At 39.1% G+C, this 24,584-nt stretch overlaps 1 protein-coding gene across 3 annotated transcripts in view; it reads right to left on the minus strand.

Annotated features, from left to right (window-relative positions):
- The window catches only part of LOC131031554 (chaperone protein dnaJ 1, mitochondrial), a 216,897-nt gene that overhangs the window by 116,212 nt on the left and 76,101 nt on the right, over window positions 1-24,584 (minus strand). For all 3 annotated transcript variants that reach the window (XR_009103056.2, XM_057962694.2, XM_057962695.2), the window contains exons 10-13: window positions 23,022-23,086; window positions 22,774-22,836; window positions 22,595-22,667; window positions 15,171-15,262 (exon numbers count right to left, since the gene is read on the minus strand). Coding sequence is in view for 2 of the 3 variants with exons in the window: in XM_057962694.2 (XP_057818677.2) it covers window positions 15,171-15,262; window positions 22,595-22,667; window positions 22,774-22,836; window positions 23,022-23,086 (293 nt within the window). In the remaining variant the exon portion in view is untranslated. The remainder of the gene's footprint in view (window positions 1-15,170; window positions 15,263-22,594; window positions 22,668-22,773; window positions 22,837-23,021; window positions 23,087-24,584) is intronic.

Consider the following 24,584-nt stretch of genomic DNA (forward strand, 5'->3'; position numbering starts at 1 on the left):
CAACCTCCTAAAAAGTAGGGAATCGCCCTAAAAAGTAGGAACCTCTCTCCAAACACCTGTAACTGCTCAAAAGGATCCTGCTCTACTCCTTGGTCCCCCAGGTGGTCATTCAGTCAACTGCCAGTTCTCCCTAAAAAATAGGAACTGTCGTCTGAAGGTCCAAAATGGCTCACAGAGCCCCTACAAAGCTCCATGACTCTCAGAATGAGTCCCCTAACCATGTCATTGACCTACGGGGACTCGAATGGTAGGTCAACCCCTGCTCATCTCATGTCACCTAGAAAAGGGGACATTACAAAACATTTCAACACATTTCATCATTTGCGTGAGAGGGAAAAAAGTCGAGCAGCAAGAGCATTTGATTCAAGCCGTTGAAAGGGGTTCTCGTAGGCTGTACAATTTTCTTGGTTTCTAACAACAGTTGATGTCATTTGGTGCTCCAATTGGTGACAACGCTCTTTGTAGCATTTTGAGTTTTTTGGGTTTGTTCTCCTTAGTCCTTGGTGAATAGATATTTATAGTAAGTGCTCATTTTGGCCCCGGCCATCATCCTTCAGCATCAAAGGCGTTCTAACATGATCGATTTTCGTTTCCGGTGTCTTGGCAAGTTTTCCATAAGGTGGTTAATATTATCTTAATATTTGCACTAAATAAGTGAGATTTTATTATTCACTTTGGTGTTTAAATATTAATAAATGGTTTTATTCCCAAGTTGAATGCTTAGGAGATGTGGGGGACTTAAGTTGTTTTATAATGTAATTGGGGGCTTTTTTGAGGGAAAATAAAATATTTGAATTTTAAAATAACCTATTTCACTCCAATCTCTATAAAAGGGGATTTTTACGTTCATTTATTCATTAAGAGTTTGCACACTTAAGGAGATGCTATTGGAATGAACATAGAAGTTCTTCCAAGAATTGTCGAGGATGAAAAAACTCTTCAATCTTACGAGTTTCAGTGGTGTTAAATCCACCCTAGCTGATCAGGTGTTTTCATTTAGGAAACACGGTAGTTGAAATGAAGATTTTGGATTCCAGGGTTTCAGAAAATAAAGTTTTTTAAGGTAAACTGATTGTGAGTTTTTTGGGCGATTATTTGTATTGGATTTCTGGGTTTTTCGGTGTTACTATCAGGAGTTTGTAGACCTTGCTGCACTGGGACATACACCTTATTGTGGTTGGCTGTACTTCTCAAACTTGACGCCATGATTGATGGAATGATCATATGATTCTGAGTCCATACAAGCATATTGGTTGGGCATGTGAGTTTCTTGGACTATTTTCTGTCATTTGCTGCTCTTAATCTTGCTGGTCGGTGGCATTTAGAGGTGTGGTGTGAGGTTTGACTCATTGGCATTGGAAATATTGATGTGTGAGATCCCTCAGTGAAGCTGTACAACTGTGGTACAATGTTTTAGTGGCTGTTCCAGACCTGATGGCAGCTCTGTTTGCTGTTGCTGACCTGTTATTGTCGGTTGGGAATCATTCTTGGGCATTCAGACATAAGAGCACAGGGGCTCAGTCTTCCGGAATGTGAGGATAGTTGTAATACTTTGTTTGGAAGGTTAGCTGGGTAAATTCCATGGCTGTCCAATCAACTACAGCAAGCTGAGTGCTTAATTTCAGCACTACTTCCATCATCTTCACTGCTGTAACAGAGGCATTTGGTATAAGAGTTCATGCATTGTAATTTTCTTATCAATTCAATATCAAACTCTTGAGAGCTTTGTGTGGCACGTTGAATGAGAAATAAAACCAATCAGAAAATTACATCAGCAAGGTTCTATTTATTGCATATTGTATGTTGTCGTTTCTTTGCTAAAACATTCCAAAAAAATACCACTGGGGGTATTGTTGATGTGTGATTTGTGACCACGCCCAACACAGAATAAAGTTTCCCAACAACTACCTTATCCTCTCTTGATCAAAGTCAAATGTATGCTAAGATTGCAGGAAGATCCTACGATGACTCCAAGGTTCCGACTGCGTACTAGCGACTTTAAGTGGATATAGGCTCGTGTGGTGATGTTGCTGGTAATCCAAGGGGACTTACGCACACTTGAAGAAGATTTCTAACAAATTTCGAAATTTTCAAGGAGATTTTATGCGAATGATTTGGCTATGAATGGCTCATTTTTAGGACTTTTCGATTGGATAATACTAAAAGCAAAAGGGAGAGGGTTTAGAAAAAGCTACTCTAGAACTAAGAACTCGATAGATAGCAATGTTTAGGATAGGATCAACCGTGCTTCACTTTGCCCCTAGTAGACAACTACATGAAACAGGTGCAATCTTCAGGGGATGTGTTTAAAAGATTCTAAACCGCTGATGAACACCATCAGAGAATAATGTTCATCCAACAATTCAGGTTAAGCATACACATAAAAGTCTAACCTTGTACTATTGATAGAAATCATCTACCAACAAAAGGTATGAGCATACAATCTTCTCCTTAGAACATGCAATCAACTTCGTTCGCCTAAGTGCTTGAAATAATTCTACTCTAAGTGAGGAAAGTGAAACCATGCAAGCAATAAAATAACACAAGTGTACACCATCAGAGAACAATGTATCACAGTTTATTACTCAATAACTTATCGCAACAATTTCATACAATCTCCTCCCTTTACAAATGAAGCTAGCCTTGATTACATGCAAACCATAATTAGGGTTTAACCAAAAGATTCCACACACGTGATGCAACAAGGTGGGAATAAACATTAATGACCCAGTATGCCCATTATCAATTAACTCAAAGAAACGGGACTCGGACTCGGCTCGGACTCGGCAAGGCCGACTCGGACTCGGACTCGGGACTCGGCCTCAAACTCGGCTCCAGACTCGGCTAGACTCGGGATAGTGAAAAACTCAAGAAATTTAGAGATTTTTAAATATTTAAAACTTGTTTCAGACACCTTTTATTGAATACACCTTAAAGACACAATAACATCATCAAACTCGGCTCATTTGATTACATACACAAGTATACATCAATCACATAAGCATAAACGCAAATTGTAGCTGAAGAAAATAACAAACATAGATATATAAATATTGTCAAATGTATACAATATTACAAAACTCATGGAATAAAAAATCCATGTCATCATATGATCATCATCAAATGTTTCATACAAATACCAAAGGTAAATACAACTACAAGTCTATGGCTCAGAGGAGCCTGCACCCTCCGGCCCCGGCCCCCTACGAAGGCGTCTAAGGTAGGTCCTGGATGATTCGACTGCCATAGCCGCTCCCCATGACACCATGCCAAGCTCACCAACATCAAGAACATTCGTGTCACTATTTGCCTCTGAATCTCCTGTCTGTGCTCGTGCTCTCCGCTCCTCCTCTGCCATGGCTACAGTCTCAACCTCTATATCTACCTGGTCGATCCAATCAGTGTCAGACTCGGAGGTTAAATTTTCTCTACTTCTATCGACGCAATTTCTCCCATATTTTTCGACGGGGGTTTGGGGGCAACGCCCCCAAGGTGGGGTCAAGGGGCAGCGCCCCTTGCGCGCTCCCTGTCGCGATACAGGGCGAGGTCGAGGGGCAGCGCCCCACGAGGCCAAAAAAACTTATTACAAGTCTGAATTAGGGTTTCTTTGAGAGTCTTCCTTAGGGCCTGGTTTTGCTCTTGTTGCTAATTGGGTCTTGCTTGGTGAGTGAGTATCATTCTTGAAGGTCCAAGCTAGGTCAAGTTGGTGAGTGATAAAGTCTGGAATGTCATCCTGATCTTCAAATGCCCTGAAATTTGGCTAAGTCTGGAATATCCTGATCCTGAAATTTGACTAAGTCTGGAAAACTGAAGAATCCTCCAAAAACTAGATTTTGCAATATAACTCCTAGAGGCCCGAAACCACTCTCAAACATCCTGACAGTATATATGGAAGATATAAGGAAATGTCACTTATACTTAAATGTTATATTCCATAAAATAATCCTGACGGAGAGACCAAAATGTCAAATTTCACCCTTCCAAAAAAACTTATTACTTTTAAAAAAAACTTTTTAAAATGTTTTTTTTTTTGTCATTTTATTGACCCAACCAGTAGCCGAGTCTGGGGCTCAGGACTCGCCGAGTCTGGCGAGTTTACTCCCCAGACTCGGACGAGTCCGAGTCCGAGTCCCTAGGACTCGCCGAGCATGACTCGTACTCGGACTCGCCGAGTCTGGGCGAGTTCGGGCGAGTCCCGTTTCTCTGAATTAACTGCATTCCTGCCAAAACGGCATCCATTGTGCATTAAATGCACCACTTCTTTCAAATTTTCCCAATGTGATAAATGCTCCATCATGCAATAAATCGCCCATTGTGCAATAAATGCACCATCACCACCAAAATTGGCCACATGCAAAAGATGCTCCACTATCTCATTAAGTATGACAACTGCCATGCATTCTGCTGCCACTTGGTCAAATATTCCAGCAATGAATGCACCACTCCCCTATGTGGTCAAAAGATTCTTGTTCAGAAACAGACGACCATTATCTCGCTCATTAATGGCAAATGCAATGAATCTTGTAATGGCAGCCTCCAATTCTCCTACGCAGACACTTGGCACATTCTCCATCTAGAATTCCAGCAAGGAAATATCTTCTTCGCACTTGGAGAAAAACTTCTCCCAATCTGCCGCTGCCTCCTAAGTCTTCCGCATAACCAGATGTGCCTTGGAAAATGATTCCACAAAGAAATATTCATGTAACCTGCCCTTCAGGAAGTCAACTGTTAACTTGTCCTCAATCAACCTTCTACCAAATAATGCCTCAACTACATTGAGGACTTCTCCTTGTATTTTCCTGACTGAGTCCCTTAAAGATGTAGACTCCTTGTTGAATCTTTCAAAAGACTCCTTTCTAGTGCAGACGACATAAAACCATCGCGGGAAGTCATAAACTTCATTCTTCTGGACAACCTTCCCATCAATCAACGTCTGCCTGGGAATTCTCATTAATTCTCTAAGACGGGGAATAGTCAGGTCCTAGTAAATGTGCACATCTTCCCATGAACTATCCACCATTTTCAGCCTGTTCAAGATATCCTGAATATTCCACTAGAACTTGTTGTGACCTGATCACACATCACCCCATCCCAGATAGGGACCCCCCTTTGCTTTTAGGCCCTTTTGGTTGTTTGGCTTTCGTTTTGTGTGTGTTAGTGGCATTCTCTTCAATCTCTCCGCGTTACGGGTGTTTGGGAGTCAGTTGGGGTTATTCTGCTTCTCTGTCAAGCAAATTCTGTGAGGTCTAGGGCCTGTTTTGCCCTTTTTCTAGGGTTTTGCCTTCTGTCCTAGATTTTAGGGGTTCCTGTTAGGGTTTCGAAAAAACTAAGCATACGACTGGAGTCGGGACCCTTCAGGGGACCTCCCAGCAAAATTTGAGCCCAAACGGAGTAACTTTCTATTTTTAGAAAGTCCCTATTTTTAAGGGATTTTTCTGAGTCCCAGAATGTCACCATTTTCCCAAAAAATCAAACTTACTATTTTTAGTACTTTCTATTTTTAGTAAATTTCAATTTTTAGTAAGTCATCCTACGCCCTGTCTTGGGCTCTAACTCTGACATTTTGGAAAGTTTCTATTTCGGGAAAGTCTATTTGTGGCAGGATCAAGCTAGCAGACAACGGAGAGTCAACATGTACAATCACTTCTAAATCTGGAAAGTTGAAAGCAGACAGGCAGGGGTCTAAAATGGCTAAATCTGAAGAATCATCCCTGAAGTGGAAGGTCAAAATATTCTAAGTCTGGAAGTCATTCACAAGCAGGAAATTTCGCCTCTCCATGGACATGGCCAAAATGCGCCCAAGTCAGGTCTGGGGTGCCAAAACCAAGGACGGATTCACAAGTACAATTTTCCGCCTCTCCATGGACGTGCAAAATGCGCCCAGGTCAGGTCTGCGGCGTTGAAATGAAGAAGACATTCACAAGTGGAATTTTCCACCTCTCCATGGACATGGCCAAAATGTGCCCAAGTCAGGTCTGGGGCGCCAAAACCAAGGATGGATTCACAAGTACAATTTTCCGCCTCTCCATGGACATGTGCAAAATGCGCCCAGGTTAGGTCTAGGGCGCTGAAATGAAGAAGACATTCACAAGTGGAATTTTCCACCTCTCCATGGACATGGCCAAAATGCGCCCAGGTCAGGTCTAGGGCGCCAAAACCAAGGATGGATTCACAAGTACAATTTTCCACCTCTCCATGGACATGTGCAAAATGCGCCTAGGTCAGGTCTGGGGTGCTGAAATCAAGAAGACATTCACAAGTGGAATTTTCCACCTCTCCATGGACATGTGCAAAATGCGCCCAGGTCAAGTCTGGGGCGCTAAAATCAAGAAGACATTCACAAGAGCAATTTTCCGCCTCTCCATGGACATGACAAAAATGCGCCCAGGTCAAGCCTCCAGCGCTGAAATCAAGAAGGCATTCATAAGTACAATTTTCCGCCTCTCCATGGACAGAGCCAAAATGCGCCCAGGTCTGATCTGGGGCGCTGAATCCATGAAGGCATTCACAAGTGGAAAATTCATGAATCCTTGGCATGGTAAAATTTCACCCAAATAGAAATTTTGAAATTTTGCCTAAGGCACGGATTCCAAGGAGTCAAGGAAGAATAAAAAGCAGAAATTCCCCTCGGGCGAATTTTCAATTATACTATTTTTAGACATCAAATCCCAACCAAATATGAAAACTTTTATAGATTCCGAATCAGGACGAAATTCCCCATCCAATGAACCTGACTCCTAAAATTTAGGAAGATCCCTAAAAAATAGGGATATGGAGAAAAGTCGGGAAAGTTCCTTCGACGGCACGAGATGACAAGTTGGAGTGGAATTGAGCAAATCCCGAGAAAAATCCTGCAATCTCCCTCCAAAATTGGAAAGTATGGAATCAACGAGTTGGCAGGAGGAATCTTCCAAGTATGACGCATGACTAGGGAGCATTTAAGGAAGGTTCTAAATTTGAACTCACACGCATGGGAAACTGCCTTGCATGTCGTAGTGATTAAGGAAAGTATGACACGCCATAAATATAGTTACTAATTTGATGCCTCTTGAGAATTCTATATAAGTTGGATAAAACATTTCATTTTTCACGTGCGAGATTCAGGAAAGGAAGAGTGAAGAAGTGAAAAGTTTTTTTATACTTAGTCTCTATTTCATCATTTTGAAGTATTCCCAAGATGGCGGAACCTAGCAGGACAGCTACTATCTCCAGGCAGGCAATGATCAAAGCAGAGACGAAGGGTTTTCTTCCCCATTCTCGATTGAATTCAAGATGGGAAGAGATCAGTGATACCAACTTCGGCACGTTCAACTGGGCTGCATTCAAGATAAGAATGTTCAGAACTGCAAGACACAATCCATCTCCGACAGCTGTCAAGATTGTGAGAAGTGGAATAGTTGCAGCAGTTGGCTTTCCTCCCGATATTCAATGCCCAGATCTAGTCTTGGAATGTGCAGCACGTTACAATCTGGAGCAGAAGACGATCTCAACGCCAGACGGCAAGTTATTGGCAACATTGACTCCAAAGGCAATTGGTGAAGCCTTCGGAATCCCTTCACATTACTCCATGACATACAGGACCAGTAGCGGAGCCCAAGCAGTCTATGAAGCAGGCCCCACCAGGTGTGCTGATTTGATCAACAAGCAATGGTTGCTGAAACCTAGAGTACACGTTTCCAAGATGCCCAAAACTCTCACAATCTTCAAGTTCAAGCAGGAATATGTGGACATGATAAAAATGCTGAGCAGAGTAATGGGATGCTCACACACGGTGAACTTCGAGCCTTGGATGTTCTTCTACATTGGCGAGATCATGAATTCTAATACATTGATTGACTGGGCTAGATTATTCAGCCACTACTTGCACGAACAATTGAAGAACCTGCAGGAGAAAAAGTCTCAGTCCTTTTTCATGAGTTCCTACCTATTCTATATGCTGGCACGAAGGGGTGGATTCGATGGGCTGCCAGCAAGAGGAATCATGGGCTGCGGGCCAACTCAGCTAAAGGTGCATGAATGTTATCCTCAACTACATCTCCACAACGTGAATTCTTACAAGTTGGCGAATGACACCTTCACCATGTACCTGACACGACTTATGCAAAATAAGTTGCACATGAGGTTGTCTCCGCAAGCAAGTGCTTTGGTCCAGAAGTATGGCGCCGCGTTCCTGCAGTTTACCTACATCAGGACACAGGGTTTCAACTTCCAATCTTACAAATTGCCTAGATATCCGTCAGATAAGCTCATATTGCTCGAGCTCATGAGGCAATTGACTGCCTACGATCAGCTGTAGAAGAAGAAGAAGAAGCAATCTATTGAATTTCCAGTTGTCTTGGGGGATTTCATGGAGATATGCCCAGGATTGGAGGCCGCTGAAAGTGCAACAAGCGAGTTGGCATTCTACCGACTACCATTTTACACTTCCAGGGCCCAATATGATCCTTACAGCCAGATCAGGAAGGTTGCCGGTGTCAAATTCATACATAGATTTCACTTGGAGGATTACTGGGCTGATGTCGAGGATGACTTTGAGATCCAGAGAAGAATGCACTCCAGACTGCCACTCGACACCATCAGAATAAGTGAGATCCACCAGGTGCCAGACCAAGTGAAGGAAGACTCAGATTTGATGCAACCCAAATTCGAGAGGATAAAAGATCAACCTATCCTGTTGCCAGATTGGTTGGAGCCTGAGGTAGATGATTTGAACATTTTGGCTAGGCCAGTGCTAAAATTCACTAAGCACTTGACAGGCAAACAAGAAAGTTGGTTGAAAACCATGTCCCTCTGACATACCAGCTGATGGGAAATCTGGATTCTCAAAGCGAGGCAATTGAAGACTCTTCACGGGGTCAGGCAGGAAGAGAGGCCCGAATAGACAAAGGAAAAAGTGCCCCAAAGAGGCCAAGGATAACAAAGACGAAGGATGCCCAACAGGAAATCCCGCGCGAGGTTCAGCAGGAAGCCCAGCAGGAGGAGCCTCCACAAAAGAGAACGAGGGCAGGAAGGGAACATTCACCAGTCAGCTCCGCGAGTGTACAAGAAGTAGAAATGTTCCCACATCCCACAGGCCCACTTCCAGGAAACGTTCCAGCACCTGATATACTCAGCATCAATGCTTCACAGGGCCGTCATCAGCCAAGAAGTCAAAGGCAAGAGGTTTCCCCGCACCTGGAAGAAGTTCGCCAGGATAATTTCATAGAGACTATCCTTGGCGAAATGGAAGAGGAATCTCAAGAACTGGAGCATGCAGAGGATTACAGCCATTCCATCCCCGCGCCGGATTGGTTGATAGGCAGATTGGTAAATGAAGCAGGAGGGGAGCCCAATCCTGCTCAGGAATTAGAAGAATTATTGAAGAGGATGGATCAGCCACCAGAAAGAAAGGCCCCCCGAAAGTTTTCCAAGGTAGTCAGGGAAGAATCCGGAGCCCGGACCTTGCACATTGTTGAACCTGCGGTGGATAAGGATAGGAGTGAGATTAGGCAAGAAGATTACGTCATCAGACAGGTGGATCTTGGCCATGCTTCCACCGGTCAAGTAATGGGAGATTTCGACGATTCTTCCTTTGCCATGAAGGAGAAATTGTTGAAGTCAAAAGCAAAGTGTAAGCGGCTGAAGGAGGAAAACTGACTTCTATGCGAGCATGTCAGGAGTTTCAAGAAACCCCTCAGGGAAGCAGGTCCTTCATCCACTCCCCCTCCCTTCCTTCCCAAGGAAGTAATTGATGATGCGGAACTTACAAAGGCAATGGCACAAAATTCCCGAGAATGGGTAGAGGATGTTTATGGTGAGGCAGGGAAATTTGTAAAAGATCTAGCTCAGCTCCATTCGAGGTTCGTGGCCCTCCTAAGTAGGTTGGAAACGACAGGAGGACTATGGGAAGATGTTGATGTCTACCAAGACTTAACCATTTCCCGACTCAGGGCTCTGATGAGGACCCCAAGGCAAACACTGGTAGACGGGAAAGTAATCCAGGAGAATGAAGCCTATGACTTTCCCCGATGGTTCTACACCATCTGTTCAGGGAAGAACACCCTTGACAAATTCAGCATTGATTCCATCACCTTGAAGGGATCTATCAGAGGGATACAGGAAGAAATCCTCAGTGCAATGGAAGCTTTATTTTCAAGGAAACTCGGGGACGGGGGAATAACAGTGAATTCCTTGAAATCCCAGTTGCATGATTTCTTCTTCATCGGTTCGTTTCCTAAGGAACATTTTGCAAATGTTTCTTCATTTTCCGATATGATGAAGAAAACACAGGAAGCCATGGCGGATTGGGAAAGTTTCTTTTCCAGAACCGAAGAGGAGATTGCCTTGATGGAATTCAACATCGAGAATGTGCCAAGTGTCTCCATCGGAGAATTGGAAGCCGTCATCAATAGGTTCATTACTTACGCCATTAATGAGCGAGATAATGGTCGTCCGTTTTTGGACGAAAGTCTTTTGACTGAACCATGATGGCGTATTTATGGCTGAAGAGAACATTGACTAAGCGCAGGACCGGTCAACGCATGCCACCACAGGATAAGGGAATCTTCTTGCATGTCGTCCCCTCATAATGGTTTTATGACGGATTCTTTTTGCATGTCGTCGTCGCTTGGAGAGTGATGGGTATTTATGACGACGTCAGTTATATTCTGAGCATGATCATCATCATGGGCGCTATTTTAGGCCCTTTTTTAAATTTATTGTAAGTGGGCATAATGGGTTATTTAATGCAGACTCCCACCTTGTTACATCATGTGTGGAGAATCTTTTGGGCAAACCCTAATTAGGGTTTTGCATGTAATCTGGGCTTGAGGCCTATATAAGGGGGTGACCCCCTCATTTGTAATCAAGAGAGACTATCGTCAAAGATTGTTGCTAAGAGTTTTTGAAGCAAACACTTAATACATTGTTCAATTGTTGGTGTGTTCTTGTGTTGCTTTGGAACTCGCATGGTCTCGTTCTCTTCATAGATTAGATTTGTTTTCATGCAATTAAATGAACTGGATTTGATAGGATCGCTTGTTGCCAAATTCGTGCTCATACTTTTGGTGTGCAGCTGATTGTTGCATACCGTGCAAAGTTAGTCTGAGCCTCGTTATAAGTGTATGTTCAACTTTGATTGTTAGAAGAGATTGTTCTATCTGATGGTTTCTTTTGACGATTTGAAAATCTTTAGCACTCCCCCTAAAGATTGCACCGCCTTCGTGTAAGTTGTGCTTTGCTGGCAAAGCGAAGCGCGGTTGGATTTTGCACAAGTTTGTCCTGTCTCCTTGTTCCTAGGATTAGATTACCCTTTAGTTTAGTTCCCCTCTACCCTATTCCTATTTACTTTCTGCATATTTCATAATCCGAAAATCTAAAAGTTAGAACTTCATTGCAAATCATCCGTGTCAACAAAGTCTTGAGCTTACATAAATTTCTCCAACATACGTAAGGCCCCTTGGATTACCAGCAATCACATCCGCCAACTGAGTCACACCCATAGCATAAAGGAACCTTGGAGTCGATTTGTCTGATCTTCCTACAATATTAGCATGCAATCGTACTTTGATCAAGAGAGAGTGAAGTGACCGTTGGGCAACTTTATTCTGTGTTGGACGCCGTCATAAAAAACACGTCAACAGAACTGAGCCAAGTCTTCAATGAATTTTTCGGCTGAAGCGAAGACATCTTCCACCCACTCCTTAGAGCATTGAGCTCTTTTCCTGACTTCTTCAGTGCCATCAATAGATTCCTTAAGGAGAGAGGAGGGAAGTACAAAGAATGGATCTTCATCTCTGAGTGGATGCTTAAGACTCCGCACCTATTCACACAAGGCTCTATTTTCACTCTTCAGCCTCTTGTTCTTTTCCTTCATCTTTTTCATTGTCTCCTTTAGTGCCAAGGAAGATTCTTCAAAATCTTCCACCACCTGTGTCGTGGAAGCACGAACTAAACTGACTTCTTTGATCTCGTATTTGTCAGGTGTGATTTCACTTCTATCCTTATCTACTCTAGGCTCAACCAGGTGTAATGTCCTAGATCCAAACTCATCTCATGTGATCTTTGAAAACTTCCTAGTTGCCTTCTTCTCTCCTAGTTTGTCCATTCTGCCTAGAAGTTTCTCCAACTCCTATGTTGGATCCATTTCTTCTTCCGGCTCTCCCCTCATTCTTTCCCTCAACCAGTCTAGAGCGGCTACTGGTTGATCTTTAATTTCAATGTGCACTTGCTCCTACCAAACTTCCTCCAAGTCTCCAAGAATCGTTTCTACGAAACCATCCTAGTCCTATTGTTCTGGATTCGGAGGAAGTTCCTGCCTTTGAATTTCCAATTGGACATGCCTGTGAGAAGCACTGATGTTGAGCATGTCTTGGGCTTGTACATTACCAGGAACATTGTCTTGTGGCTAATTCCTTGGGACTTCCTGTGCAAACATCTCAACTTCTTGCAAACTAGAGGAACTAGCTGGCGATTGTGCTTCCTCCACCCTTGGCCTTTTCCGTTGCGGCGCAGCTCTTCTGGATAGACCTCTTTTCTCTTCTTTGTTCTTGACTTCTTCGAAACATTCTTCTCTTTACTTTGCTCAGCTCCATCCTGTGGAATTTCTTCATTCTGGGGGTAATTCTTCTCCTTGAGAAAGGAAGCTTGAATTTCTTCCTTGCTTTGAATTCTTCATTCAATTTTGTCCTTGAGCTTCGTTTCTACCTTATGGAGGAATTCATGTCATGGAAGAAAATTACTCCTTGACCCATTCTGGCACCTTGATCCATACTTGGGCGGCATTTCAATGCGATACAAGAATTTTGTCTAAGGAAGAAAATTCCTCCCTAAGGCCCATTTGGCGGTCTATACTCATCTTGGGCACTAAAACCACCATGTGCAGGAATTTTGGCTTTGACGACATTTTCCTCCTCTATGTCATTCTAGCACTCGATCTCTAGACTGAGCGCTAATTTCATGCTCTACAAGAATGTTTGCTTGAGAGAGGAATTACTTCATTGCCCTTGTTTGGCACCAACATCTCAACTTGGGCGTTGTTTTTACCATGTGGAGGATTTTTGCCTTGGAGGGCAAATTCCTCCCTTACCTCATTCTGGCACTCTCCATCCAATCTTGGGCGCTGAAACCACCATGTGAAGGAATTTTTTGGCTTGGAGGACAATTCCTCCATGACCCCATTCTAGCGCCCATTCTTAGCCTGGAGTGCTATTTGACCTTGATGCAGAATTTTGTTCCTTGAAGGAAAATTCCTCCATACCCTTGTTTTAGCGCTCACCATCTTTACTTGAGCACTGAAATGATGCTCTATAGGAATTTCACACTTGGAGGAAAATTCCTCCACAACCCAAATTTGGTGCTATGTTTTTGACTTGGGCGTTGAAACCATGACGTGAAGGATTCATTGTCTTGCAGGAAAATTCCTCCAAGACCCTCATTTGGCGCCCTTCCTCTTTTGGAACCCATTTTGGCCATGGAGAAAGAAATATTGGAAATTGGTCATTCTTTCTTGACTTGTGATAGATTTGTTCATTTTTGGATGCCATTTCAGGATAAAGTAGATTTCTCTGCCTTAGAAGATTTTTCACGCTTTTCCACTTCAAGGGAGCACTTTATACCTAGCCATTTTCTAACCACTTGTCTTCTTTTTCAACTTTCCAGATTTAGACGAAGATTTTCAAGAATGCTCTACCTTCAATATCGAGACCACTGCTTGAGATGGACCTACCAAAAATAGACTTACTAAAAATAGTAAGAGCTTCATAACATCAAAATTAGGGCAAACCGAGACAAGATGACACTCACTAAAAATAGAAACTGCTAAAAATAGTAAATTTGATTTTTGGCCATATAAAGACAATATGGGATGCAATGAAACTTACTAAAAATAGTAAGTACTCAAAATTCACTCAAATTTCACTAGTGGTTTCTCTGAAGGGCTCTGATTTCATTGCAACGTTCAGATTTCTCAAAACCCTAAGGAAAAGACCCCAAACCTAAGTTTGAAGGGCAAAACCCTAAAATAGGTGAAATAGGTGCTAGAATTAGCCAAATTCGCTCAAATGACTTGCAGACTTGATCAAAATTCATCAAAAACACTTGCAAACCAGGGAGACCAAAGGAACTTCCGCGAAAAGACCCAAAGAAACAAAACCAAAAGACCAAGAGGACCTAAAAAGTAGGGGGTCCCCATTTGGAATGGGATGATGTGCGATTGGGTCACAACAGGTATCTTTACAATAATGCAAGGATAGGACCTTGGTTTGAGGAGGTTCTCCTTCAAGAATGTCTAAATATAAGAGAGGTATTTCCTTGTCAATAGGTATGGCCAGACTTACTCTAGTAGGAAGCTTTTATTTAAGAAAAACTATGCGATCTTCCTCCATAAGGACTTATGATGTTGTAGATTAATTTATCTTCATGATTAGGAGTGGCTCATCTAATAGCTTATGATGTTGTATAGAACAGAATTTTATTGTCTTTTGTAAAATAAGTTAATCATTTTCTTTGTTTTCACATTTTGGTCCATAAAATATGGAATCTTTTCCTCACTCTAGAAAGAAACTCATGAGTTATCAAGTTTGCTTCTCCAGAATAAATGTTTACTCCAAAAATCTTTGTTTCCAGAAGTTAGCTCAACATTAGGAGCTAGGAGATATTTTAAGGAAAGTAACCTGCATCCTAATAGGATCGTCCACTCTCACAACCTTAGCCCTCAGAATTCTCCTGTGGACAATATCAGCTCCCATACTCAGCCCACCAAGGTGGTGGATGGTGACAACTTGGCTTCTGATCTAAAGTCATATAAACATGTGATATTGCTGGTTTCCAGCCTTGCCCTCCAACTTTGGTCTTCATCAGCTCGTAGTTTCCTTGACAGGCCATGTAGTTTTACAGTTTACTTGCATTATAAGGGCCTAGAGTTTAGCCATATTGGACTCACTCCCCGATTTGTGTTAAATTTTGCAGTGTTTAGTCATTTTTCAACAAATTGAGTTCTTTAGCACCCTCATATTTTGTTTATGTGACCTGCTGTGCGTTCAAGTCCAATTCTCCTACCATAGGCATTCATAGACATCAATATAATTTAATTCTTTACGGTGGACTATTTGTAATTATAGTTGGCATTAGAGGTTTTTTTCCAGCTGTTCAAAATACTATGTCATATGTGGAGGGAAAAATGATGAGAATACCCGAATATTTATATTGAGATTCCCAGGTGGAACTCCTCGATTCCCACTTGCACCGGCCCTCGGCACACTGATTGTATCCCCTGATTTAATCCCTGATTTTCAAACAGAAGATATCAGTATAACACTTGTTAAAGATATTAAAAAAATATTACCTATTAATTCAAACAATCAACAGAAAAAAAATCCTCTAGACATATCACTTATGATTAAGTTTGCAGATAAAGTTACTACAAAAGCATTTAAGTTACAAGAATTTTGGACAGATTATATGCATAACATCTAAAAACAATAGAATCCATGGTCTAGTTTTAGATATTAACACTTTGATTTCTTTAAATTATCATACACGCATAGCCTAACATGTTTAGCCACGGCCTATTGAGTGAAGAAACACCTTACTGAAAATAACAAGCCAGCAAATGCTGGAAATTTGTTAAAATAGTTTTAAAAGCTTGCAAGATAAAGATTTGCATAGTGCAATATTTAACCTTCTACACCTAAATACATCAAAAGATCCAACTAGAACCAACAGCTTTTAAATATCTCTAACCCCTATTTAGATTCTCATGCTCGACAATCACTTTCTACCAAAATAATCTTATTTTTAATGCATATCTTTGATGTCTTGAATAAATCTTCATTTTGGTTGTTTCAGCATTCATGGAGAAATCGCTGAGAGCAGAAGCTTGTTATTAGCTTCACCTCTACTGTGTTATGGTCTTAGTTGCATCCATGTCCTCTATCTTCAAAACAAAATACAAACCAATTTTCTCTAGTTTACTCATCAGCCATTACGTCATTTATAAACTCACATAAACTTGAATCCAAATTACATACTTATATCAGATATACTTACCTTAAGATAATTCCAACATAAAACAGGCTGACTTTATTCTTTAAAGCAATCATCATGGAGAGCAAGCTATTCTACTATATGTATTAATGATTTTAAAATTAAGTGCACCTAATGTCTATGACATATGTAATAGCTGCCGACCCACTGAAAAAGAAATTCAACTGACTCCACCTTACAGACATCGTATATGAAGTATATTGACAACCATTGTTTCCAAACTCGGACTTAGAGAGTACCTCAGGAAGCCCAAAATTTTCAACTCGGTAAAACTTAACAACTTAGAAAGAACTAAAAATTAAAATCTCTTAAAGAAACATAATTTTTTTTGTAAAATTCAAATACAAAATGTATTAAATTAAAAATTGACATTTGGAATGAGAAAATGCATGGTTTTATAGCAAAAACAGCATATGAAAAATACATTTTAGCCAGTGTTTTATCTGTGTCAACATTGTTACCTATTTTTCTTTGTGTCTATAAAAATGCAAGATTTAAACTTGTGAAAACTTGCCCAGCGAAAATTAGAGAGTACTCAACAACTCAGAGAGAACTCGCAGAGTTTGTAAACTATGTTGACAACCATAGACAACTCAATATTCCATAATTTCAATCAAATTGCACATAAATTATAGAAAACTTGACTCCCAGTTCATTATTTTCGGCATAAGGATCTTGAAAATTTGGGAACAGATACAATACTTGGCTCTTTAATATCAGTGTCTCAAATGTCTTCGGAGTAAAGTTGGGTACCTGGCTTACACAATTTTCAATACCAGGTGTTGTGATATCAAAACATACAATATCCAATGCCTGGTAATACATATCTAGATACATATTCTACCAAAGTAAAATAGTTTTCATTCATATTCTTCTAGTTTAGCTTCTGCTCCAATTGTTGCTGACATAATAAGAGTCTGCCGTTTGTAAAATAGAGATTCCAACATGCATACCATATCAAGTGGAAACTTTTGTTACAAACTAGTACTTCAGCAGCATTACCCATAGTCCAAGTGCTCCAATAGACTCTGTGCATAACTTATTTCCCACATTACTGGGTTCTTACAAAAAAGTTACCAGGTTTTGCAAGAAATTTAGAAAGCCAAACTAGTCCAGTCTGGATTCTGATCCTGATCCGGGTTTGCCCAAGACCTCTTGATTCGGCTAAGGGCAGGACACTACTTGAAACAGGTTTGAACCAAACGAAAATCTGCTTTGGGAAAGGTGGACTGTAATGTCCCCCTTCCTAACTAGTTGAGTTGGTGGACCTTTAGTCTATTCAGTTGGTTCTTGTAGCCTATTGAGTTTGGGTTAGGGAATCTTGGAGGCAGTTTATCCAACAGTTTGACAGTATTTGATGGTTAGTTGAGTTCCTATTAGAATTATGAGTGGAATGCACTTTTTTGGAGTGATGTTAGGTTAGCCTTCCAACTATTTTTAGTAAGTCAATTTCGAGCACCAACTGGGCCAACTGTCAAAGTTTCTATTTTTAATATTGTCGGTGGGTTCAGTTTTGATGACTCTCTCAGCATTTTATACAATTTGGTAGTTTTAAATAAAATAACGATAATTATTTATTTAATAAAGTTAAATTAAAGATTTAACTTTACTGTTATTTTAATTTATTCAATGAAGGGAGTATAACAAAGACTTGACAAAGTACCAAAAAAGGGTGGTTGATGATCAGAGCAACCATATCTTTCTCATCCATAGATTTGTTGACTATGGCAAGCTGATCCTAAGATCTTTGAGTTTTAGAAGAAGCTCTAACAAATATTCACACTCATGCAATTTAGTATTAAATAATAGATTTGTTATATGCAATACTTACTTTTCTTGGAGACCTGATATTTATTATTCAAATTGTCCCACAATGTATGTGCAAACATTAAATTTTCGAGAACTTTGGAGATTAAATCATCAAATACTAACTTGAGAATGAACAAGGCTTCCCTATGATGTTGTTCATAGTAAGTTATTGATAGGCCTAGTTTTCATACCAAAGAGTATTCTATTACATTCCCAATACCAAGCAATATCATGTAACTCTATATATTATAATTTTCCTAGTCATTTTTTGTGCCTCCAACAATATTAAATTTAGAATATTGGCCATTAACCCCAGAAAATATAGTAAAGTAGAAAATAGTTAAAATTTAATCCTGAAAAGATATTGAATGGAGACTGAAATCAAAGACCATGATTGTATCCTAAGTCACCAGGTTTGGCCGAATTTGAACCTTGAAGTTCGAAATTCGGCGAACTTGAAAAACTATGCAAAAAATCGATTAAATTCGATTAAATTCGAAAAAAAAATTAGGGTTTGTGATAAAGTGTTTTTAATTTTTTTTGGCTTGCGTTTTAGGGTTTCGTCGCGGATTTTATAAATAGGGCGGCCGCAGGAGTTGCAGTCACACCCACGCGAGTTGCCAACGGAGCCTAGTCTGCCCGGCCACCACGCGAGTTGCCAACGGAGCCCAATCTGCTCGGCCGCAGGAGTTGCTCGACCGCCACCAGTCGGCGACGCCACCACCAGTCCGCGTCGCCACCTGTCCGCAAGCCACCAGTCCGCAACGCCACCTACAAGAATCGACCTGTTCGCGACCAGTCCGCGACTACACAGGTAGGCCGCCATTTTTTTTAGGTTTATTATTTGTTTTTTTAATTTATAATGTTTATAATGTTCATTGTTTATAATGTTTAAAAATTTATGATTTTATATTAATAGTTTGTAATATTATATTATATATTTTTATATTTTTTTAATTTTTTTTAGGTTTAATATTTTTATAAACAATTTAATAATGTTTATTATAAATTTTATTATTATTTATTTAATAATGTTGTTTATTTAATATTTTTTTAGGTTTATTATTTATTTATAATGTTTATAATGTTGTTTATTAAATGTTTATAAATTTATAATGTTGTTTATTTAATATTTTTTTAGGTTTATTATTTAATAATGTTGTTTATTTAATATTTTTTTAGGTTAATTAATAGTTTATACTTTATAATGTTATTTATAAATTTATAGTGTTTATTTTTTATAATGTTGTTTAATATTATTATTATATAATTTATAATTTTATATTAATGGTTTTTATTATATTGTTTAATATTATATATTTTTAAAAGGTTGAAATAAATGTAGTGTGTTTTTTAATTTTTCTTTCCAAACATGCAAATTTTCATTTAATGGCTCCTCCCAAATCAACTTCTGAGGCATGGAAGCATGTGACCTAAAATGGAACTCACATCAAATGTAACATATGTCAGGCAAATATTATTGGAACTGTAACAAGGCTTAGGGACCACTTCCTTGCTAATACAGGGGGTCCAAGTGGAGGTGTTCAAGCATGCATAGGTGCAACTCCAGAACTTAAAGCTATTCTAGAGAAAGAGTTGGCAGCTTCAACAGTAGGCAAAATGAAGAAGGCACAAAAGAAACAAAGAATTGAAGGAGATATATCTAGATTCACATCTGCCATGTCTTCCTCTTCTGTGCAATCCGAAGCGGTGACTATACCAAAACAGAGTGGAACATTGAACAACTTTTGGAAACCAGTAGAGAAACAACAGGTGGATGATGCAGTTGCTGATTTGTTTTACACAAGTGCTATTCCATTCAATGTTGCGAGAAATCCTCATTTCCGTAATGCAGTTCAGAAAATTGCAGAGTTTGGCAAAGGGTACACAACCCCAGGTTCAGAGGCTATCAGGACAACTCTTTTGCAGAGGTCAAAAGATAGAGTGACTGAAAAATTAGCTGATGTCAAAGCCACTTGGAAGGAAACAGGTTGCACTATATTGAGTGATGGATGGTCAGATATGTGTCAAAGGCCATTGATTAATGTTTTGGTGTCTTGTCCTGAAGGTGTTGTGTTTTTGAAAGTCATTGACACCATGAACCACAAGAAAACTTCAGAGTATATTTTTCAAATATTAGAGGAAGCCATTCTTGAAGTAGGGGTGGAAAATGTGGTTCAAGTGGTAACTGATAGTGCAGCAAATTGTGTGGGAGCTAGGAGGCTGATTGTAGAGAAATACCCACAGATATATTGGAGCCCATGTGCAGCCCATTGTCTCGATTTGTTGCTTCATGACTTGGCTAAATTCCCATGGGTAAATGAAGCTATTCATAGAGGGAGAGCAATTGCAAATTTCATACGGAATCATCGTCTCACATTGAGTATTTATAGGCAGCATGCATCAAAGGAATTGTTGAGGCCTTGTGAAACAAGATTTGCTTCATATTATATCACTTTGAAAAGAGTGGTTGAAGAAAAAGCAGCTTTGAGGTCTGTTATTTGTTCCAATCAGTGGGAAAGTTCAGTGCTTTCTAAAGGCCCCAAGGGGAAGAACATAGAGCAAATCATCCTAAACAGCAATTTCTGGGAAAGTGCAGCAAAAGTTTTGCTTGTATGTGAACCAATTGTTGATGTGCTTCGTATGGTTGATGGTGACACTCCTTGCCTTGGCATGCTTTATGAAAGCATGGACCGGTGTAAGGAATCTATTCAAAAAGCACTAAATAATGAAGAAGCAGAATATACGCAGATATGGGAGACAGTTGATTGCAGATGGAAAATGATGCACACACCTTTACATGCAGCAGCTTGCTTTTTGGAGCCTAAGTTGTTTTCTATTGATAGAAGGGGTGATAATGAAATCATGGCAGGGCTTTACCAAGCCATTAGTAGGTATGTACCAAATCCAGAAATTGCAACACTAATCAGAGATCAAAGTTGGCAATACAAGAGAGGAGAAGGGATGTTTGGAGGGGCAGAAGCCAAATATGACTCGCCACGTATGCCTGGATATAGATGGTGGATCTCTTATGGATCATCAGCTCCTGAACTGCAAGAGTTTGCTATTCGAATTTTGAGTCAGGGAGCAAGTTCATCAGCTTGTGAGAGGAACTGGAGTTGCTTTGACCACATCCATTCCAAAAAGAGGAACAAATTGCTGACTGGAAAGTTGGGAGATCTTGTCTATGTTCGCAGCAATTTGAAATTGTTGATGAACAAATCAGCAAAGAACACTTCTTTAGAACAAACTCTTGAAGGCATAGCAATGCCAGATGCAGATGAGCCTGACTTTGCAGATGATGAACTGAGTAGTGATACAGATGATGATGATTTGGCATCCCAGCCAAGTGCTCTTGATGACTTAGAGTTATTTTAAAGTTCTAAAGTTTTTTACTGTTATTGTACCTTTTTGACAAAAGAACATCTTTGCAATAGTGAAAGCATATGTTTCCTACGGTTTATATTTTATAAATGTGTCATCTTTTTGTAATGATTTCAAATCTATTTATCAATGTTAAACTATTTACGCAAATTTATAGATATATTACATATATTTATTAAAAAAATTTAAAAATTACATATGGCGAATTTAATTCGAATTTTATACATTTCGAATTTTTTCCGCACCGAACTTCATTCGAATTTCAAAGTTGTCGAACTTCGAATTCGAATTCGAACCTAGCGACTTAGATTGTATCTAGGGTTTTGAACCAACAAGGAAAATGCCACAATCTAGTCATACAGAATTTTAAGGAAACCACAACTAAGGAAATTTTCTACCCACAACTACAGAGTTTTTGTAACTCATTACATTTTGCTTACATCCTTCAAATTTTTGCCTCATGTTTAATTTTGTTGCATGACCTTCAAAACTCAAAGCCTTCGCACATCACAACCTTCAGATTGTGACCAAAAACACACCCTAATAACTCATGATTTTATGGATTTTCTTGGACACAACTATGAAAAATAATTGCAAAAGACTCAACTTTTTGCAACTTACGATGCCCTAGCAATTGCAAACTTCTTCCACAAACTACAACCACAACCCAACTAGAAATGCTTGCAACCTTCTCTTCCCAACTTTTTTCACAAGACGGAACAGTGGCTCTAATACCAATGTTAATATGAACAAAAGAATGAGATGAGAAAAGAGACATAATTTATCAAGTAGAGATACCAGCCTTATATTATTGAAGAACATCCAGGAAGAGATGATTAGTTAAAAAGGATATACTAATGTTACAATAGCTTTAATGAAAGCAATTACAAAAGACTTTTATAGACAAGTGTAATAGGAGTTACACTATTACATTATTTACTATTATTCTAGTATACAAATATTTCAGCTGACAAGTGTAGTTTTCTTTAGCTAAAACTAAACCATATTCTCTCAGGGCCTCTTACCTTGTAATTTTTTAGAATAAATACTTGTACCATATAATGTTTACTAGCTATGTTTTTGATGAATTTTGAATTTCAAGTGGTTGCAATTAGATCTACCATATTTGTTTATATATAAGTTAGTCCAACTAGCCGCTCATTGGTTCTAAATATGCTTCACTCCATTTACTTTATCTGATCTGAAGTCTTCATATGGAATAAAGGGAAAAAAATAGCATTAGGATGTCAACATTTTCAAAATTCCACTGAGTAGGAAAACAAAGCTGCAAGTTGTAGTTTCAGAGACATGTAAAAAAAAATGTTTTTGTAGGTTCAAAGAAATATTATTTTACATGTAAAACATAAGAAACAAATACCTGCTGGGATAGTCACATCAATCTCCTTCTGTCCTCTGACAGTTCCATGACCTTTGCATGTATGGCATAATTCCTACGTTCCATTTGAAAGCATATTAAATTAGATAATATATTTAAGGGTCAAAAAATTGATTGTAGCAATTTTTAATAACAATACAATTCAGTCTCATAAACACCACCTTCACAATACGGCCAAATCCTTTACATGTCATGCACGTTGATGTAAATGGAGGAATAGTAACCTGCGTAATGAATAAAAATTAGTAAGGAAGAAACTAGGGCATGACCATAAGCAAAGAAATGAAAGTATGCAAATGCTTGAAAGTGAAGAACACACAGGGTCTTGATATAGAATGTTGTACATCCTATATTCAATTCCACTATGCTAAATTATCTCTGAAAATAACCTAAAGGGAGGGGTCCATACTCTCCCTAAGCCTTTACAAGTCGGACAAATTTGTGCATTGACCCCCGGATGATGTCCACTGCCCTCTGCATGTAACAAAATAATAACTGTCAAACAACAACAACAAAATAGAAAAACATTAAAAAGACCATTTCTTGCCAAACTTGAGTATCATGCCCATCAATTCATGGGTTTAGCTAACACTTTTCACATGAATCCCATCCAATGCATACAAAGTACAAATATGTCTCCAAATCTTTTTATTTTTCCTATTAATATGCATTGTTGAAAGATATTTCCTATCAAGGTTTACGTATATATGCACTCAAATATTGTAACTCCACTTCATTACCAGACCTGAGAAACTTCTCTTTTGCGGCCTCAAAAGTTCATATCTTCTTCATGTGTGGATCAGTCATTCACCACCCTCTTAATATGTTGTCTTTCAAATTCTTTTGCTTGCTTGCATGTTATATACATTTATGATCTTTCCTACAGTCATCATGATTAGCTTGATTGGCTCCATAATCCCAATGATTGAATTATTTCCATGTTCCATTTGACATTGCTGATCCATATTTACTTTTGAGGTCCTACTTGACTCATTGGTCCTGATAAAACTTATAATTCTCATTATGGTCTATTTTGTATTTCTCTAGTTCAATTTTAAAAAAGTTTTGCAATGCGATGGACGAGGTTCTCCTCCATAAGTTTGATAAGGAAACTGACTCATTGTTTGGTTACATCATGTCTTAACCCATTCATCAAGGCATTTTGAAACAGTTATTCCCAATCATACAATGTAACCAAATTTCTTCTGCCACAATCTATTCTTCAAAGAATGCATGGGATGGGACTCTAATATTATCTTCCATGACATTCTCTACATCTTTTTCTTTTATCTGAAATAAAAGAATCTGGAAAAAATAAAAAATAAAGTGTTCACCTCTAGATATAGAAGAATTTAATCTTCCATATCTTCAACATTAATTCTGGGGCCTGCAAACCATTGCCACTAACTTTCTCTCAATTATTTTTTCTTAGATAAAAAAAAATGATAAACACAAAAAAGCCCAACAACAGGAAATCCTCGTACCCTATCACTGCAAGCCTCTATGAAAGTCTCAAGTATTTAATTCCTCTATTTATCTTCTACTTCCATTTTGGGGCCTCGAAACCATTGTTGTTAAATCTTATCCTTTCATGTTAGATTCACAAAGTGACTAGAAAAGAGAACCCCTCCAACATCCATCTCATAGGAAATGTCATAACTTATCATAATAACTATTATGCCACCAACCACATTAAACCCTATTATTGCAATGTTAAACCGACTAATAGCACTTGAAGATAAAGTGAAGCAAAGATTTGAAAATGCAAACAAAACTTAGAGACTAACAGCAGATATAAATCTTTATTGCCCCCAATAATGGAAAAGCCAAATAAATATTCAACTTCAATAACATCGAGCTCACTTTATTGACCGATAAAGATATCCATTATTTTCTTTCTTACACCAAATAATGAAAGCCCACAACTTTACAGTTTCAATCGCCAATATTGAAAAGAGCAGCCAATATAAGA

Source organism: Cryptomeria japonica, chromosome 8 (genome assembly GCF_030272615.1).
Source record: "Cryptomeria japonica chromosome 8, Sugi_1.0, whole genome shotgun sequence".
Lineage (NCBI taxonomy): Eukaryota > Viridiplantae > Streptophyta > Pinopsida > Cupressales > Cupressaceae > Cryptomeria > Cryptomeria japonica.